Here is a 20,405-nt window from a genome sequence, read left to right as displayed (position 1 = left end):
CGCAATTCCAGCCCCGCCCACACTCCCTCAGGATGTTAGTTCCTACCCTTTCAACTTTCTCCATTGCTGCACCAGAGTGGATTCCAATGCTATCCGTGTCTTTTATCAAGGACTCTTAAAAGGAGGAGACATATGAAAGAAGCAATTTGAAACAGCTCACTGAAATTGTCCTGAAATTTTTGTGTATTTTTTTTTCTTCCTTCACCCTCCTTAAAGCGAAGCGCAAAAGCCTTTTCCTTTTTTTTTTTTTTTAAAGGTAAGTTTCACTTTCAATTTTCAGGAAACCTGCTGCGAGGGAGTCACTTCCGCAATGAAAACATGCCTGAATTTGGACTAAGAGGGGAAAAAAAGGAACGGGCTGCAGTCGGCAGAGTAAGGAGTGAAGGTATGCATTTTAAACTTACAATTGGGTACACTGTGGATCTTGCTAAACAAAGTCAGAATGTATTTGGCTCTTTTTAATTTTTTTAGCAGTCTTCCTTTAGTTAGTGTTTGACATTGCCTGAGTCATTCAACAAGGAAACAGAAATGGCAAGGATACAGGTAGGGGAGAGAATGAATCATTTTCAATTTCTTGAAATTTGTGTTCAATGTATAATGGACTTATTGGGATGTAATCCCACTGTAAATCCAGGAGCATCTGTATGTTGTTAGAACTGTTCTATTTTGTTGTTGTTTTGTCAGCCTCTTACTGTGTCTAATCTATAAAATAGATACACAGGCATATGTAGGTAGAGACATAGTGTGTGTGGGTTCTGTTGCTATCTGCTCTATCACTTGGGCACTGGAGGGACTGGAATGTGTACAGAAGGGAAACTATCTACTGAAACATACATCATAGGTAAATTTCAAAACTAACCTGTGGCATGAAAGAGGCCTTACGTAAAATACTGAATATTATCCCCTGTGTCTGAGATTATAAAGTACATGAAACTAATCCTTAGTAGGACAAAGGGCTGGGATGGCTTTAGGGCAGCACATTTGGGGAATAACCAAAACATGTTAGGGAATTCCTTGAGGTTAGAGTTTACACAAATGCGTGCATTTGTCAGAACTCAAGAGAATGTACATTTATGATTTGTCCACCTGACTAAATCCAAGTTTTACATAAAAGTCTCCATACACAAATATTGAATGATAGGTAAGCATGTATATATTCCATTTACAGGGAAAAGCAAATGGATACTTCCTGTACTCATTTATGAACTGATGATAGATGGAACATTGATAAATGATTAGATATGTCATAACACAAGCATTTTGTCTTTGAACTGTATTGCAAACTTAAAAGATTTAAATTAAATATTGGAAAAATATTAATTGTAGTATAGCCATACGATGGAGTATTGTACATCAATGAAGATGAACAAGTGTGTTACAAAACACTGCACATAAATCTTACAAGCTTCATATGGAGCCAAGAAAAATAGAAAGACAGTAAAATAATACACCCAGTAATGCCCTCACTCCACAGGTGAAGTGGTCCAAGTCTCCAGTAGACATCTAAAAGTACAGATATTACCAAATCTGTGTAGCTCTTGGTTTTCCCTATACATACAGATGTATAATAAAGCTTAATTTGCAGGTTAGGCACAGAAAGAAAGAGAATTATTAGTAATTAGAGTAATTGCAACATTTACTATCATAAAAGTTAAATGAATGAGTTTTCTCAAAAACTATTTTAGTTTAAACAATAATAGTTCAACGAATAATAGTTTAACTAAACTATTAATACTACTAAATAATGCTATTAAAAGTTGACTAGTTTAATAACAGCTTAATAATCGTTTAATTAAACTTTTAACTCACTCGTGGTCTATACTAATGTTCTTGTGCTGTGGTATAGCTGTCCATCCATCCATCCCTCCATCCAATCAACCCAACTGGTTGTAAAACAATAAGTATGATTAAGAAGCTAGGTAATATTGGTGTTGTGAAAATGTAGCTTCCTATAGTGCTTCTCTCAGCAATAACAAAATAGGGGAAGTTTAAACTTTATGAAAGTCACAGGCCAAATAGCCAATGAGATGGGTGATCATTTTGAAGAATTGGTTTAGTTTAAGGGAGGAGTAAGGTGTTGGCTCTCTCCCTCCAGGGTCACTGATGAGAGGCCCTGAACTCTGACTGCCCTGTTCTCAGCTGCACTCATGTTCACTGGCAATATTGCTTCCTGAATAACTCTACTGAAGGCAAAGCATCCCAATGAATTAAAATCATACTTCCTTTCATTCTCCTGTGCAAAGCTGTGATTCTATCTTTAGGCTCCTCAAGTGTGCTCATTTAATAAATTATTCTAATTCTTTACATTTCCTCATGAATTGTACAATATCTTTCTGATGGAAGAGTAGAATTTATACATATATATGCATATATTCATATATATATATATATGTATACCACATTAAGCGAAGTAAGCCAGACCCAAAGAAATATAGGTTGCATGATTTCCCTCATTTGTGGTAACTACAATGTGCCTATAAATATACAAATAAATACAGTGGATGGTAATAGTAATAATAATAGTAATAATAATAATAATACACTGGGGCATGATAACTTATGCAGGTCTCCAAAAATTCACACAGAGACCAAAGGAGGATATTCAGGAGAGTGGATCACAAAGGCTCGATGTCCATCTGATCACATAAAATAATATTTTTCAAAACAAAATCCAAGAAATGGAAAAAGGGATTGTTGGCGGTGGTGGTAGTGGTTGTTGCTGTCTTTGTTGTCTTGTCCCTTTGTCTTGTTTGTTAGCTTAGTTGTCTTTGGGAGGGTAAGGGGGAACACAGAAAAAGTGGGACAAATGCAGCAGTTACACTCACTAGACACTCTGTGGAAAATGAACTATATATTTGTGGGTGGGGATGGGATAGAAAATCTGGGAGAGAGTGAGGGAAGGGGTGGTTTAAAAAGAATTGTACTCATCACCTGACTTATGTAACTGAAACCCCTCTGTACATCTATAGTAACAATAAAAAATATGTTGGGAAAATAAAGAAGAATTCTAACCACCTGGGAGGAAGGGATAGAAAGATTGCTATTTCAGGCCAACCTAGGGAGTAAAAAAGCTAGCGAGGCCTTATCTCAAAAAACTAGTCAAGGTTTTCCTGGCGGGAGGGCAGGGAGAAGTTCTAGAATCTATTTGAAAATAACTAACGCAAAAAAGTACCAGCAGTATGGCTGACATAGTAAACACTTACTTGCTAGACAGATGCTCTACTGCTTGAGCCATGCTTTTATCCCTTTTGCTGTGATTCCATTTAATACAGCCTCCATCTTGGAACCTGAACCATGATCTTCCTACTTATACTTTCCATCACAACTCTGAAGACAGACATGTAACACAGCCCCCAGCTCTTGGTTGATATGGAGTCTCATGAACTTGTTTTCCCAGTCTAATTTGGAACCATCATGCTCCCAATCTCAGCCTCCCAAGTAGCTGAGAAACGGGAGCCACCAGCACCTAGCCCATAAAATGTTCTCAATGTGAAAAGAAATAAAAGTTGGAGGCAGGGGATATTGCAGTTACTTTAATCTGATCATTATATATTATATATGTGTATTAAAATATCACAAGCGACTCAGTAAATATGCACAATTATTATGTGTCAATAGAAATAATTTTTATTGTGAAAATACTGTACAGAGGGGTTACAATTACATGGGCATAGAAATAATTTTCAAAAGATATTTTTCTCTGAAGTTGACTGCTTTACAAATATTACAAATAGAGTCGGGGTATAGTTTTAGCAATTATATATGTAAGAATTGACTTAATAAAATAACAAGGTTGAGGAGAGATTAGGGAACTCATGATATCATGATCATGTTCTTTATCTTTAGAGTGGGAAGAAAAGGCTCAATGTCAGTAAGGAAATAGAGGGGCAATAATATTAAATGTATAGAGGTAATGGTGAGAATTGACAATAGAAACTCTGAAGAAAGGTAACCTTGGAGTATTGGAACTGAGGAAGAAGTAATATATGAGAAAGGGGTTGGCCTTTCTATGTAGTTTGGATTATCAATTTGTACAATATAGACATGCAGAAATGTAGCAGAAAATGATGAATAAAAGGATCATACAGAATCACCTATCAGTTATATATCTGATAAAGAATATACAATGCACTTGAGAGCATGTGTTACTTATGTATATGTACAGGGCATAACCATGAGATGTTTACCTGGTCATGTCTACTCCTTCCTGGGAATGATGCCCCTTTGGATTCTGGGAATATCTTCCATCAACCAATGCACTGTGAGACAGGAAGTAGCTGACTGCAGTCATCTGAAGTTGACTCACATACCTGATGACCTCCCAACAAACATCACAGTGTTGAATCTTACGCACAACCAACTCCGACGACTGCCACCTGCCAATTTTACAAGATATAGCCAACTTACTATCCTGGATGGAGGTTTTAACACCATTTCAAAACTGGAGCCAGAACTGTGCCAAAATCTCCCCCTATTGGAAGTTTTGAACCTCCAGCACAATGAGTTATCTCAGCTTTCAGATAAAACCTTTATGTTTTGCCTGAATTTGATTGAGCTCCATCTAATGTCTAACTCAATCAGAAAAATTCAAAACAATCCCTTTAAAAACCAGAAGGTAAGATGAAAATGGTCATTGCTTCTGTCTAAGAAATGCAAAATATATGCTTGAATGCTAAGTTTTCAAGTCATTTATTTTGCTAAGAGAAATAATGTGACTCTTGAAGTAAAAAACTAAATGTTTACAACAGGTTATTTTTAATCACAAGAAAGATTACTTATTACTCCTACTATTAAAGGTAATGTTTTGTTGTTGAACTATTTCAAAGACTGACTCAGATTTGGAGGAACTGCTTGGGATGACAAAACTAACCTGATACTATTTTTTTTTAACTCTCAGAATTTAATCAAATTAGATCTTTCTCATACTGGCTTGTCGTCTACAAAATTAGGAACTCAGCCGCAACTGGAAAGTCTCCAAGAGCTTCTCTTGTCAAATAATAAAATTCATACACTAAGAAGTGAGGAACTTGACTTCCTTGGTAATTCTTCTTTACAAAAATTAGAGCTGTCATCAAATCAAATTAAAGAGGTAAGAAGTAAAAGTTATCTTGCTTCTACCTTTGTCTGACGTCCTTAACTGTCACATTGTTAGGAATCTCAAGTAGCTTTAGAGATAAAGCTGCTGTCTTTCAGAAATTCTTCAACATTTTGCTTGGGCCCTTAGGGCCATTACCAAAATGGAACTTTGTTAGTAATTACAAGATGGGCTCTGAGGTCAAACTGTAGTGTGCTAAAAATCCCTGTGCTGTCAACAAGAGTTCCTTGAACTGACCCTGGAAGACTGACTAGTCTTAGTTTCATTACTTTATCAAGTGGAAATAGTACCCAAATCTTGTGCACGCTTTCTGTCTCTCTGTTTCTGTCTGTCTCTGTCTCTCTCCCTTCTCCCCTCTTTCTGTCTCTCTGTCTTTGTCTCTCCCTTCTCCCCTCTTTCTGTCTGTCTGTCTGTCTCTCCCATCTCCCCTCTGTCTGTCTGTCTGTCTCAATCTTTTTCTCTTTGCCAGACCTCAGGTTTGAACTCAGGGCCTAGTACTGTTCCTGAGCTGCTTCTGCTCAAAGCTAGCACTCCACCACGTGAGCCAGAGCACCACTTCCAGCTTTTTCTGCTTATGTGGTATTGGGGAATCAAACCCAGGACTTCATGCATGCTAGGCAAGCACTCTACCACTAAGCCACATCCCCCAGCCCAGCCCTTGTGGAATCTCTTTTCTATGGTTAAGGAAACAGCTTTAGAGTTGGGTTAGCTGCCTCCATGTGTGGCTTTATCTTTTAATAATATTGTAATTGGGCATGTATTTGATTTTGTTCTGCTTCAGCCTCTCAGCTTTCAAATTGGCGTATTAATGACACTGCTTCATAGTAGTAAAGAATTGGATACACTGTCTGACAGAAAGTGCTCAGTAATTGAGAGCTAGATCTGTTTTTTACCAAAACTCTCCTCTAATGGAACATACATAGTTAGCCATTATGGATCCGTTATCTTTAGTTGAGCCATTTCCATTCCAAATGTGCCTATATTTCCATGCTCTATTTTTCCATGCTCTAAGAATATTGGAAGAACTAGTTAAGGACTAGTTAGGACTAGGCTAGTTAAGGATTATCTTAAAGATAGCTTGCAGAATTGTTTTCCAGACATAAAAATAGACTATAAAGTGATCCCGGCATAAAATGAAAGAGTTCATGCAAGCTACTCATCTTCTGTTATTTATTTTCAGTGGTATTAGGGATTGGACTCAGGGCCTCATGCTTGCTAGGGAAGAGCTTTACCATTTGAACCATCTCACCCGTCCTTTTTTAGTTTGCTTTTCAGGTAGTGTCTCACACATTTTCTCAGTCTGATCTGAGGCTGATCTCCTGTGACTACTTCCCAAGTAGCTTGGTGATAGGTGTGCTCACCACACTCAGTCATTTTATTTTTTAAATGGTATGTTCCCTAATTCGAATATTTGTTGTTATAATCTTATAAAACATATACTGAGGGGCAATAAAAATAAGGGGAGGCTAAGAAAAATCCACTCTAAAGTCCACTTTAAAGAAATAAGCACCCTCCTACTTTGGCTATATTTATTTTCAGACCCTCCCCAAATAATTATTATTATAAGAAAAACAGGGAGTAGTTGTGGAAGTGGGAGAGAAGGGATGGTAGGGGAAAAACAAAGGAGGAGGCAACAATGCTGGATAGGAAATGAACTCATTACCTTGCTCATGTAACTGTAACCCCTCTATACAGTATTTTTACAATAAAAATGTATAAAAAAAAAGAAAAACAGAGCTAACTCTGTACCAAGCACTTTAAAGCATATATATATATGTATATATATACGTACACACATATATGCTCTTTTAAATTAATTTATTATGATATTTTTACACAAGAGCGAATTGAAATTAAGAAGGATTAAGTGTTGTAGCTAAGATCTCATAGGGTATTCATGGCAAAACTGAATTCTGGTATGCACCTGGAGCCCCGGTTCTCAATGATGGTGCTAAGAACATCTCTGAAATGTTTTTTTTTTCTTTTACTGCTTTTAAAAAAATCAATATTTTTGTGTAATGAACATCTCTCATATAACTTTAATTTTAGTGGCTAAAGAAACCACTATTGTGTAAATGTACCATAATTAATTTAGCAATTTCCTGCTTTGCTTATAACTTCTTTTATTCACAATGAAGACCATTTTCTTCCACACTTACCTATTTTATTTCTTTTGCCCAAACATCTCACCAGTGAAGCATTAGAAAGCAAAACTCCTTTACTTCCCACCTGTGTCTAACTGCCTGGGTCTGGCTACTATCCTCTCTGGATTGTTTTCCTCCTCCTTTCTTTTCTCTTGGCTCAGCACTGGGTCCCAGACCAGCCAAGGCTTCTGATGGGGAAAGGGGAGCTAGAAATGAGTGGCAGAGAGCTAAAAATATTATATAAAGTTAGGAAAGAACCTGGGTGAAAAGATGGGGGAAAAAAAGAAAAAAATCTGACCTCAGAATACTAGAGAGTCAGTGTGCATCACTTTTTCCTAATAAAAGCCATTCATTCATTCCTTGCATATCCGTTGATAACACAGGACAGGATCAGGTGACTTCACAGAGAGTTCATTCATTTCAGTTGCACCCAATGCAATACCGTACTAGAAAACATGAGCTAGCCATGATTGAGAACTCAGGAAAAGGCCCCTGCTTGAATGTGAGTGTTCAAGGCACATAAATGGATCCAGGAGTGCTAAACGGAGATTAGCTAGAGGGAGGGGGAGGTCAGAGACTGGAGCCTATGGTCAGTGATACAGGCACCGAGGAAGGCTAGAGCCATGTCATGCAGAGGGGCTTAGCACAGGGACTATGATGAAAGCGGAGTGAGTATGCGTAGAGGATTTTCAAGGGTATAAACACCTATTATATTGTAGTTGTTAACCTCTTTTTGTGTCCTCTCTAGTTCTCTCCAGGGTGTTTTCATGCCATTGGGAAATTATTTGGCCTTTTTTTGAACAATGCCCAATTGGGCCCCATTCTCATAGAGAAACTCTGTTTGGAATTATCAGACACAAGCATCCAGAATCTGTTTCTGAGTAACACCCAGCTGTCTAGAACCAACAACATGACTTTCTTTGGACTAAAGCAGACAAATCTCACTGTGCTTGATCTTTCCCACAATAGTTTAAGTGTGATTGGTAATGATACTTTCACTTGGCTTCCCCAGCTGAGATATTTATTCCTGGAGTCTAATAACATACAGCATCTTTCTTCTTCCTCTTTTTATGGACTTTCCAGTCTTAAATATTTGAATTTGAAACGATCTTTTACTAAACCAACACGTCCCAAGATTGATGACTTTTCCTTTCAGTCATTGAAATGTTTGGAGTACCTTAACATGGACGATAGCAACATTCCAGACACAAACAGCCATATGTTCACAGGACTGGTAAACTTGAAGAATTTAAGTCTATCCAGTGCTTTCACTGGTTTGCAAACTTTAACAAATGAAACATTTTTATCACTCGCTCACTCTCCTCTACTCATACTCAACTTAACCAAAAATAAAATATCGAAAATAGAGCCTGGGGCTTTCAGTTGGTTGGGTGAATTAAAGGTACTTGATCTTGGGCTTAATCAAATTGAGCAAGAACTTACAGGCCAGGAATGGAGAGGTCTAGGAAATATTTTTGAAATCTACCTTTCCTATAACAAATACCTACAACTGACTAGTAATTCCTTTGGATTGGTTCCAAGCCTTGAACGCCTCATGCTCCGAAGGGTGGCTCTTAAAAATGTGAATAGCTCTCCCTCGCCTTTCCACCACCTTCATAACTTGACCATTCTGGATCTCAGCAACAACAACCTGGCTAACATAGATGAAGAAATGTTGGAGGGTCTAGGAAAGCTAGAAATTCTGGATTTGCAGCACAACAACTTAGCACGACTCTGGAAGAATACAAACCCTGGTGGTCCTGTTCATTTTCTAAAGGGTCTTTCTCATCTCCACATCCTTAATTTAGAGTCCAACGGCTTTGATGAAATCCCACCTAAGGCATTCAAGGGCTTATTTGAACTAAAGAGCATTCATTTAGGGTTGAATAATTTAAACATCCTTCCACCATCTGTCTTTGATGACCAGCTGTCTCTAAAGTCACTGAGCCTTCAGAAAAATCTCATCACATCAGTTGAGAAGAGTGTTTTTGAGCCAGCTTTCAAGAACCTGAGCAATTTGGATCTGAGTTTTAATCCATTTGACTGCACCTGTGAAAGTATTGCCTGGTTTGTCAGTTGGATGAATAAGACTGACACAAACATCTCTGAGCTCTCAAGTCACTACCTCTGCAACACTCCACCGCAATATCATGGGTTCCCAGTGATACAGTTTGATACATCACCCTGCAAAGACAGTGCCCCATTTAAACTTCTCTTCATGATCAACACGAGTGTGCTGTTGATTTTTATCTTAGTTGTATTGCTCATCCATTTTGAAGGTTGGAGGTTATCTTTTTATTGGAATGTTTCTGTCCATCGAGTTCTAGGCTTCAAAGAAGTAGACAACCAGCCAGAACAGTTTGAATATACAGCATATATAATTCATTCCCATAAAGACAGAGATTGGGTCTGGGAACATTTCTCCCCGATGGAAGAAAAAGACCAATCTCTCAAATTCTGTCTGGAAGAAAGAGACTTTGCTGCAGGTGTCCTTGGACTTGAAGCGATTGTTAAGAGCATCAGAAGGAGCAGAAAAATCATTTTTGTTATAACACAACATCTGTTAACAGATCCATTGTGCAAAAGGTAGGTGATTATTGTGAAATTTTAAGTGTGTGCCATTTCAAATATTACCTATACTCACAACTCAAAGAATTTATTAAACAAAATTAAGAAAACAATCCTAATTTTTAATGGCAGATTCAAGAACTTTCTACCAAGAATTTTAGCTTGTTGCTCTTTTGACTGCTAAAAATTGATCATTTAACTTTATATTCCTTTTTTTTTATTTTCACTTAGATTCAAGGTACACCATGCAGTTCAGCAAGCCATTGAACAAAACCTGGATTCCATTATATTGATTTTTCTTGAAGAAATTCCAGATTATAAACTAAACTATGCACTCTGTTTACGAAGAGGAATGTTTAAGTCTCACTGTATCTTGGACTGGCCGGTTCAGAAAGAAAGGATACATGCTTTTTATCATAAATTGCAAGTAGCACTTGGATCCCGAAATTCAGCACATTAAATTTTTTAAAGGCTAAGTTAGCAAAGGAATCACTGTCCAACTTAAAAAGTTTCATGGTAAACTTAAGTTTTACTTTAAAGTAATGTAATGTGGTGGGCCATATTTATGGATGAAGGTATCGCTCTTCTGTGGAAATGTATCTCCCTAGTTTAGACTTCTTACTGACAGTGGACTTTCCCTCCTGAAAGAAAACCCTCTACTAATGAACGCACAAGGGGTCTCTGATGCTTATCATGACTTTGACAGTTTCCTCATTGAAAGAAAAGTTAGAGTTACATTTTGTGATCACCCCTTTGGGATTCACTTACAATAGAAAGAGATAATTGTTTTGATGGGCATAAGGTTATTTCAATTGTAAAAGGGAAATGTGTTGCTAACTGTGACCAGTGGTAGTGCAGTAGGATACTGAGCCAATGAAAATTAGAAAACACTGAGACATAGACAGATAGATAAATTCTGTCTGGAAGAAAGAGACTTTTCAGGTCTCAAGGGACCAGGGATCCCAAGGTTCTCCTGTACTTGGACCTTGAGTCCCCATAAGTAAGCACATTTTGAGTTTATTCTGGTATATTTTGGGTTGAGTTGACACAAGGAAGGTTGCTATAGGTACATGTAAAAAGTAAAGCATCTTTATTAATATTACAATCAGTTAAAACAAAGTTTATGAGAGACACTGGTTCCCTTATTTTGAGACAGGAGACTGCAGCCCAGGGAAAGTCCGGGCCAGTGTCTATATATTAACTCCGGGTTAAGTTGTGAAGGTCCCTGGTATAGCTGCCAGCCCAAGGAAAGGGGGGGGGGTGGCTGCACCCCAGTCTTTCCACTCTCTCCAGACTTTTAACCTTTCCATAGCCCGCTCCCAGCATTCCAAGTGCTGTCAAGGTGGCATTCCAACCTCTCGAAACTTTTCCAGGTTTCACAGCTCAGCTTCAGAGTTCCCTGCAGGAAAGTATTGAGAAAAAAATTAATTGCAGTCATATTTTTCTATTGAAAAAGCTTTTTATTTGGGGGTCACCATGTTGATTTTGTTAAGTAATGTTTAATTTGTATACTCCGGGGCAGAACAATTCACAATGCACTTCGATTATTTGATGAAATAAAAACTTGTACTAAATACTCATTTGTGTTTTCCTATCCCTTGAATTCTACTAGAGGAATATTGTAGAAAGGCTTTCTTCCTAAAAAGTTAATTAGAAGGTAGACATTGTGAAAACAAAGAAGTTCCGTCTGTTTACTCAAAAGATAATGCCCAAGTCACTTGATTCTTTGTCTCTTTATCTTGAAAATTACAATGAACAATAAAATTTCAAGTAGCTAGTGATGTTGAGCACGAGTTGATGTGGAATATATTGTGCCAGTTTCATTTTGCAATCAAATTAAAAAGCTTAGCTTTAAACTGAGATAAAAATAGTCAAAATATTGGAAACGAGTAGTTTTTTGGAGTAGTTATAGTTCTGGTATTCCAATATAAGAAAGACAATGCTGAGTTTGCTTCTTGTATTCATCTCAACTTGTATTCATCTGCTAAATCTAGGAAGTAGTTAAGCTGTCACATTTTGGAACTTTTAAATATATTCCCAGGACTTTTGACATGACCCTGGAGTAGTGTTCCTTGTACAGAGGCAGGCTCTGTAACACAGGGAAAGAGGACAATGCATAGCAGCAAAAAGGTTATTCCTTACATCCGAACATCACATGACCCTCAGTGAAAAACAGACCATTCAAAACAGCTGGGATCAACCTGGCTGATAATGACTACAAACTCCTTTTCTTCATTATAATGTCATCTTAGTATTATTAACCCTGTAGATTGGTTCTTCCCATCATGCATCTGATACCACCATGCATCAAAAAATCTCCTATTACACTGGAGAAGAAAAGAAAGGAAACCCTATTCCATGAGTTCCCCACCTTCTCTCCCACTGTGACTCATGAATAATCTTCTCTTTCATGAAGCTTGACCACAAAATATGCTGTCCAAAAAACAAACAAACAAAATTCATGTGGTTTGCTCTGAGAATGCCTACACTCACCTCTTGAATGTTTACCTTTTACTCTATAATAAAACTTTCTCCCAATGTCTTTCTTTTGTCTCTTCTCTGAAATTATGGTAGAGGTCTCTTAATCTCCTTCTCTGACACCTCCCTCTTCTGATCACTGCTGGTTTTGAAAGAGTCTAGGAAGGAATAAATTTTCACTTTTGCATTATTCACAACCTGTACATCTACATATTCGTTTACAGAATTTTAAATGAGATTTGTTGTTAACTGAAATATCTTGTTCTATCTTTTGACATCATAAAATCAAAACCATTACTACTTTTCTTCTTGATATGCTTTGTATGTTATCTAACAATATCCTTAACTTTCATTAAAATGTTATTCCATGATAATTATAAATTAATCTATGGTTTGTAAAAAGTGCTTTAATTTCTCGTTTATGTGCCTATAGGTGATTGAATCAAAGGCCATCATTTAACTTGAGTTCAAACATAGTATTTGCTAAAGCTGTTTAATATTTTAGAGGCTAACACAGGCAAAGAAAGACTTGTTTAAATAAACACAAGTAAAACTAATAAAAGGTGAACTGTGATTTGCACTTGACCTGCACAGGAAGTAGCATCTGTCCTTCTTAATTGTTCTCAAGAGGAGGCCTTGTCCCTTGAGTTCAAGCAAGGGGATTGCAGAAAAGGATGTTTGTAATTTCCACGAGCAGCTTGACTTGTTTGACTACTCTCTCAGGGGTCACAGTACTGTCTGCTCACTCCAATGTCTTCCTGTTCTCCATTATGCAAAACAAAACCCAATTGAATCAACACAGAGTTAACATAAACCTTAGTAGTTAGGCTTTATCAAAAAAGAGACTAATTTTTTAGATTGTGATAAGAAGTACCTTGATAAATTCATTAGTGAGGTGGGGGATTTATTTAGTGCCATTTAATGATATCTGGATATTCAAATATACCTATTTTAGGTAACTTGTACAGTGGGTTCAATTAGTAAGCAATGGTGACTATCATACTTCAAACTAGGACTTCCTGCAATCTATAAAGACAGTTGTAAATGTAGCTCAAATGGTAAGTCATTTGTTAAACATGTGGGAGAAAAAGCCTTAGTTCAATTCCCAGTACTGCAAACACAAACTATAGAGCTAGAAAGTAGCTGACAGGAATGGGGAGTCACTGCAGTAGACACGAGGTGTCTTTGTAGCATGATGAAAGCATTCTAAAATTAAGTTCAGGTAAAGACTGCGCAAGTAAACTTACTGGAAAACACTGCATTATGCAAAGAAAACACGTAAGTTTATGGTTATCTAAATTACATTTTCATAAAGATGTTAGAAATCATGTTCGTTGAGCAGTCACAAGTGCCTAGCTCCTTGCTAAATTCTATTGTGTAAGAAAGGTGTGAAATACAGGTGTAGGAAATGGGACAAGTAGTGCAGAGAGTAAGAAAGGATTGTCCAATGTGGACCTGTACTAGCCAGGCTCCAGAGAACAGTCAGATCCTTCAAAGATAGGTCTTGATCTTATGAGAGAGGGGGAAGAAAACAGACTGAGCTGTAAATCAGAAGGGAGGGGGAGTCATGAACTTGGCATTAGAAGATAGTATGGACGCCATACTATCTGCCATGCAGATAGCATATGCTTTGGATGTTACAAACCATATGTTACAAAGCATATGCAGATAGCATATGCTTTGTATGTTATCTACCAATAATCTTAACTTTCATTAAAATGTTATTACATGATTATTATAAATTAATCTATGGTTTGTAAAAAGTGGGAGATAATTTTGCTTTAGATTTAGGTTTATATTTATTCTATTAGTATTTGGAGTTGTGATTCTATGAGCTTCTTTTGGTAAAAACAGACATTTATAATGAAATTCCCTTGTGATATATATGTATACACATACACACTCACACACAAATATATATATATATATATATATATATATATATATACCTTAGATTTACATAAAGGTCAACTGCTTTTATAGAACAATATAGCTTATAAAGTCCCAGTCTAAACAACCAAGCTGCTGCTTTCTCTCACAGACAGAACAGAATAGGCTTTGAAACACTTCTACACTATGGTGTATAGCCATACACTACATAATAACAAGGATGGATCAAGGATGGATAGTACAACAGTAATTCCATAAGATTATACCATTAAGTGGGCTGGTAGTGCAGCTCAGTGGTAGAGTACTTACCTAGCATAAATGAGGCCCTTGGTTTGATCTCCAGTACCACTAAAATGAAAGAAAGTATCACCTAGAGGTGACAGAGCCATCTTCCTTTGTATAAATATTCTAAAATACTCTAGAAGCTCAATGGTAACAAAATTATATAACCACTCATTTCTCAGAACCTATCCTTGCCTTTATATATTGAGTGGCAACTTCTCTGTGTTAAAACAGCAGGGCATGTCAATCAACTGATCATTTGTTACTAATTTCAGTGTGTTGGATATAAAGCCTCTCTTTGTTCTTGTAAAAACTCTGCCTCTGTCACTGAAAACAATCTGGCATATTTATTAAAAACATCTAAATGGTATAAAAATAAATAAATTTTGCAGCAAATGTAGCTATGTTTTCCTTACAGATCTTTTTCTCTCATTATTTAATTAGATTTTTCTCACATTTAATAAAAAACGATATACTGTGACCAGCTACTAGTGGCTTATGACTATCATCTTAGCTACTCAAGAGGTCATAGTTTGAAACTAGCTGGGAAGAACAATCAAAAACAAGCCCAATACTAAGGCTACCATCACAATTATGTTTATTGCAGCGTTATCTACCATAGCTAAGATATGGAACCAACCCAGATGCCCCTCAGTAGATGAATGGATTGTATGTGTATATATATATATATATATACAATGGAATTTTATATATTCTCTCTCTCTATATATATACAGTGTAATTCTATATATAAAATGGAATTCTATGTCTCCATCAGAAAGAATGACATTGTACCATTTGTCAGGAAATGGAAAGACTTGGAAAAAATTATATTAAGTGAAGTAAGTCAGGACCACAGAAACATAGGTCCCATGGTTTCCCTTATTTGCAATAACTAGTACTTGTGCAGGACAAGCAGAAAAGGCCCAAAGCTATGTACATATGACCATATAAGATGATGCTAAGCAAAACGAATCCTAAGACAGGGACACATGTTTATTTCTTTCTTGCTATTGTTTCTAATGTATTTATAATGTACCATGTGATTATTTTGTTTCTTTTTATGTTCTTCCCCCACAGTATAACCCCTGTTTTCACTGTATTTGATGTGGGTGCCTGCATCTTGTATATACACTTCTCTAATTTGGGAGGGGAAAGGAAAAAACAAAATGCTTAAATAAGGATACAGGTTGACCCATTGTAACAATGAGATGGACAAAACACTATGTTGAAAATAGACTTGGGGGGGGGGGCGGGGTATAGCTGTGGATATGGGAGAAAGGGATGATAGGGGGAAAACAAAGGAAGAGGTAACAGTGCTCAACAGGAAATGTACTCATTACCTTGCTCATATAACTGTAACCCCTCTGTAGCACTTTTACAATGAAAAACATACAAAAAAATAAAAAATAACATACTGCACCAGGTACGAGTGGCTCATGACTATAATTCTAGCTACTCAAGAGGTCATAGTTTGAAACTAGCTGGGAAGAAGTCAGTGTAATTCTATCTCTATTTATGCAAAAAAAGAATTTGAACTGCAGGTGTGACTTCAGCTATGCGTAAAAAAGGTGAGCAATAATGCAAGGTCCCAAGTTCAAGCCCTAGTACCAGCACGTGCACACACACAGAGAAACACACACAAACAACAGCAATCAACACCCAATACCCATGTACCTCATACTGACAGTGTACCACATGCCAGCTCTGTCCACTGCCCTTCTGGGTAAGAATAGTGTAACTTTCACAAGGCATCATTATTTGAATAGCTATTGTTATTATCCTTGAGCTACCGTTGAGGAAACTAAGGAACAAGGAGAAGCTTTATGTTGGTGAGTGGCTGAGACAGTCTAGCTATACTCTTCTCATCCTAAATAGCTTCCCTGGGTGCCCAGTACTGAGTTGTTAAATCAAACAATGTCTTTCATTATTCAGAATACTAAAAGAGGTGACACTGATCAAGATGCGCTGTATTCATAAACTGCTTCGCACAACTACTTAAAGATAATAAAAATACTTTTTAAAAACAAGTTTCAAATTTCTCATGGTAAAAATGTCCAGTTTTTTCCTTATAGCCCTTAACCTTCCTGTCATGCTTAGCAAGGTAATTTAACTTCACAAAAAACTCATTGTTTGCTTTAACTTTCAGGTTTTCAAAACATAACATGTCTTTGTAATAACTTGTTCTTAACTTCCTAATGCTTTCTCCATGATATAGCCAAGCATTATCTTACACATCAGGAAAAAAAGTCCATCAAATTCTTAATTTAAAAATGTGAACAGAAGAATTCTATCAAATAAAATGCCACTTTGACACTTCTAATAGTCCCTTTAAAACAAACATTGCCACACATAGACACTACGATTTACTGTATTTACTTTCATTCCATTCTTCTTGAATGAATGACTTCATCCAGTCCACGAAGAGAATACCCTGGGGCTGGTAATTAACTGAGAAGCTTGGAGCATCTAACATCTGTCTTAAAAGACTGTTGATGGATGAACAATGGGTGCAATAGACCTAGCCTCTTACTAAGAATGGCTCATCATGTTTGCAATTATGGGTCATTTTGAAAGGAAGTACCTCCAACAAAAGGATCAATTGTTCATTCACTGTCCTTTCCTAGAGACTGGCTGTTCTAAAAAGCTACTCACAATGTCACTATCTCCCATGCTACCTCACTTATATGAGTTCTGACACACTCCCTATGGATTCATTTCTTCTGCATCTTTTTTAGAGTAAATATACTTTTAAAGAAGAACAAGATACCATATTGGGGAAAGTACTTCCCAATTTTTTACTATCCCAATAGAGCATTAAGGGCTGTCTTAATGAATTGCCACAACCGGGTAACTTAGACAGATAGAGATTGGAAATTGTAAGACTTAAATCAGGTCCTTCAGAACAATGCCCTCTGAAACCAGTGAAGTTGGATTCCTCTCTTGGTCTTTTTTCTTCTTCTTTCCAGCAGTTGTCGCACTGTCTCTCTTGTCATATGGTATTGCCTCTTTGGGTCTGTGCTCAATGATTCCTCTTCTTAAGAGTACCTCACCCCTTAGATTAGGGCTCATCACTAATCTCCCACTCCCAAACCCATACATTTGTTTTTCAGGGTTTCAAAACATTACCATAGCACAATAAGGGATTATTAGAGATTGAGAGAGATGAAAACAGTACAATAGATAAGTTATTACATAGCATTTGTTACATGAACTGGTAGTTACAATTTGACCTTTTTTGAGACAGGGTCTGCTATGTAGCCTTGAACTTGAATTCAGGATCTTTCAGCCTCAGCGTCCTGAGTGCTATGACTACAGGTCTTCAGGATTTCACCATATATTTTGGGAGGATGCAATTCAACCCATAAACATGTACATACATTTATCTAATTTGGGGAATGGAAGGGGAATAACAAAATGCTAAAACAAGGACACGGGATGACCCATTGCAACAATGACACTCACAAGACACTATGTGGGAAATGAACTTTATAACTTTGGGGGGCAGGGAGGGGGGAGGGAAGGGACAGTGAGAGAAAAACAAAGGAAGGGCTGACAATGCCCAACAAGAAATGTACTCATTACCTTACTGATGCAACTGTAACCTCTCTGTACAGCATCTTTACAAGAAAATAAAAACATTTTAAAAAGAATCCAATGATTAGCAGCTTGGACACTAAAAAAAAAATCCATCCTCCAGAAATTATCTCTTCTTGTAATGAGAATAGCCTGGTATAGAACTCAATTGTTCTTCTAGAATCAAGATGCTTATGAAGTAATCAAAAGAAAAAAAATTCTACAAGCTACTTTGCAATCTTGAAATGCTATATGGAAATGGCATGGTCTCTGATGGACCTTGCATATTCTAGAGGCTTCCTGGTGAACTGGCGCATCAGGGCAAAGGTGGGAACAGGAGAAATATGGGTGAGTCCACCCCAGCCCCCCTCTGCCGGCCTTGAGCTCTACTAGAGCTGACATAGCTTTCCTGGGCTGACTCTGACTTTTCTGTCCATTGCTGCTCCTGTATGTGCCTGCTGCTTATTTTCTTTTCCCTTTATTTTAATTCTTCCCTGTGGCCAATTGCATGCCATTGCCTCTTCTGGTATCAATTAAGACCTGCCTTTATTACTCCATCTCTTAATTCTCTTACATACCTGGAGTTCTGCTTCCTTCCAGCTAGTGTTGACCATGATGACTGTCACAAGTGGTGGGGGGGGGGGGTGAAAAAAGAAAGGGTGGGTAAAGACAGTCTTAATATTCAACATATAGAACTGAAAATGAACCTAGGAAACTTGACGGGATGGATGGGAGGCAGGGAGGAAGAATGAGGTTAGGGCTGTCACTGATCCAGATGTATTGTACATATCCATCAATGTGCTGAACTGAAGTTCCTTTGTACACCTGTTTAAAAATAAGTTAAATTTATTTTTTAAGAGAAAGCATGGGGCTGGGAAGGTGGCTCAGTGGTAGAGCGCTTGCCTTGCATGCATAAGGACCTGAGTTCGATTCCTCAGCACCATATAAGCAGAAAAAGCTGGAAGTGGCGCTGTGGCTCAAGTGGTAGAACACTAGCCTTGACCTGAAGAGCTGAGGGACAGTGCCCAGGCCCAGAGTTCAGGCCTCCTGACCGACAACAAAAAAGCATGCAGTAGGGAATGTAAGTTTACTTATTCATTATCATACTTATTCTTCTTCGTTCCTTGAACTTTGAACTAAATCAGAAAACATATCCTGATACAAAAACAAAACTCCTCCCAATATCAGTGGTAAGCACCACCCACAGCTTTAAAACAAAGCAACAACAGAAACATTTGCTCAAACCTGATCCCCTCCTGCTACAATATGTGTCATGCTCAGGATTCACTTTTCATACACATTTCTTCAAATGAAGCAAAATGTAACCCATTCCACTGAAGAGCCTCCTCCATGTATCTTTGAGTCTGTAGATGGTATCTAGTCATTCTCATTCACTGGAGTTCACAATACTTTGATTTACACAGGATGTTTTTCACTCTCATAGTCCTTTGGACATGGGGAAGCATGCATACTCACTAGCTCAGCATTCAGAGCCCGATTTCCAAAAAACAAAACAAAGCAAAACAAAACTGATTTCCAAAAAAAATTTTTTTTTGATAGGGGAGGCAGTTCCAAGCTGTTTCCAACTGTCACCTTAGTGATTTCTTTCTTTCTTTCTTTTTCTTTTGTTGTAGGTCTTGGGGCTTAAACTCTGGGCTGGGGCGCTGTTCCTGTGCTCTTCAGCTCAAGGCAAGAGCTCTACCACTTGAGCCACAGCACCACTTCCAGTTTTCTGGTGGTTTATTGGAGTTGAGTCTCATGGACTTTGCTGCCCTGGCTGGCTTTGAACCATGATCCTCAGATCTCAGCCTCCTGAGTAGCTAGGATTACAGGCGTGAGCCACCGGTGCTGGCAATGATCACCTTTAGTGACACACTTTGAAGGTGACCTTGGGGTACGGAACATATTCCTTCGAGTATAACTTTTTATCCACCTTTCCTCACATTATAAAACTAACCCTGAACAAACCACGTTTTTTTCTGGTCAGAAAGAGATGAATTCAGAATCTTTTGGCACCAGGATTTTGCTTCCCAGGGCTCTGCTCCACTTTTCTAGCTCTCCCGAATCCGGTGAAAACTCTTAAGGACCTTGGAGAAATTGGAGACTGTGGCTTTAAGGCATGAATCAAGGAGGGAGCCTGAGTTTCTATTGTGGCCACAGCCCTGAGCCCTGGTGTGGGGCCCAATTAGCCATTAGCTAAGCTGGGGTTTTGTTTGGCCTAGCAACCGCCCGTGCTCGCGGTCCCTGGGGCGGTCTGGGTGTCACCTGGCCTCTGGTTGCAATCTGCGCGCTCAGACTCCGGGGCGGGCGGTGGCACCGAGTCCGCTTTCTCTGCTCCAGGACCCTCGGTGGCCCCGACTTGTCCTGTTGAG

The 20,405-nt window shown here is 38.0% G+C and overlaps 1 protein-coding gene across 2 annotated transcripts; it reads left to right on the top strand.

The window, feature by feature from the left end:
• Positions 1 to 64: 64 nt before the first annotated feature.
• On the top strand, positions 65 to 11,383 carry Tlr3 (toll like receptor 3). Of its 2 annotated transcripts, XM_042700500.1 has the most exons (6): positions 75 to 167; positions 281 to 385; positions 4,166 to 4,615; positions 4,898 to 5,089; positions 7,988 to 9,825; positions 10,039 to 11,383. In XM_042700500.1, exons 3-6 carry the CDS (start codon positions 4,175 to 4,177, stop codon positions 10,265 to 10,267), a joined length of 2,700 nt encoding a protein of 899 aa, XP_042556434.1. In that variant the 5' UTR covers positions 75 to 167; positions 281 to 385; positions 4,166 to 4,174; the 3' UTR covers positions 10,268 to 11,383. The 2 variants fall into 2 exon arrangements, with proteins under 2 accessions (XP_042556426.1, XP_042556434.1); XM_042700492.1 differs by having other exon boundaries at positions 65 to 385.
• Positions 11,384 to 20,405: the final 9,022 nt, after the last annotated feature.

Source organism: Dipodomys spectabilis, unplaced genomic scaffold, assembly GCF_019054845.1.
Source record: "Dipodomys spectabilis isolate Male_0828 unplaced genomic scaffold, ASM1905484v1 ptg000009l, whole genome shotgun sequence".
NCBI lineage: Eukaryota > Metazoa > Chordata > Mammalia > Rodentia > Heteromyidae > Dipodomys > Dipodomys spectabilis.
This window is presented reverse-complemented; position numbering and strand designations above follow the sequence as displayed.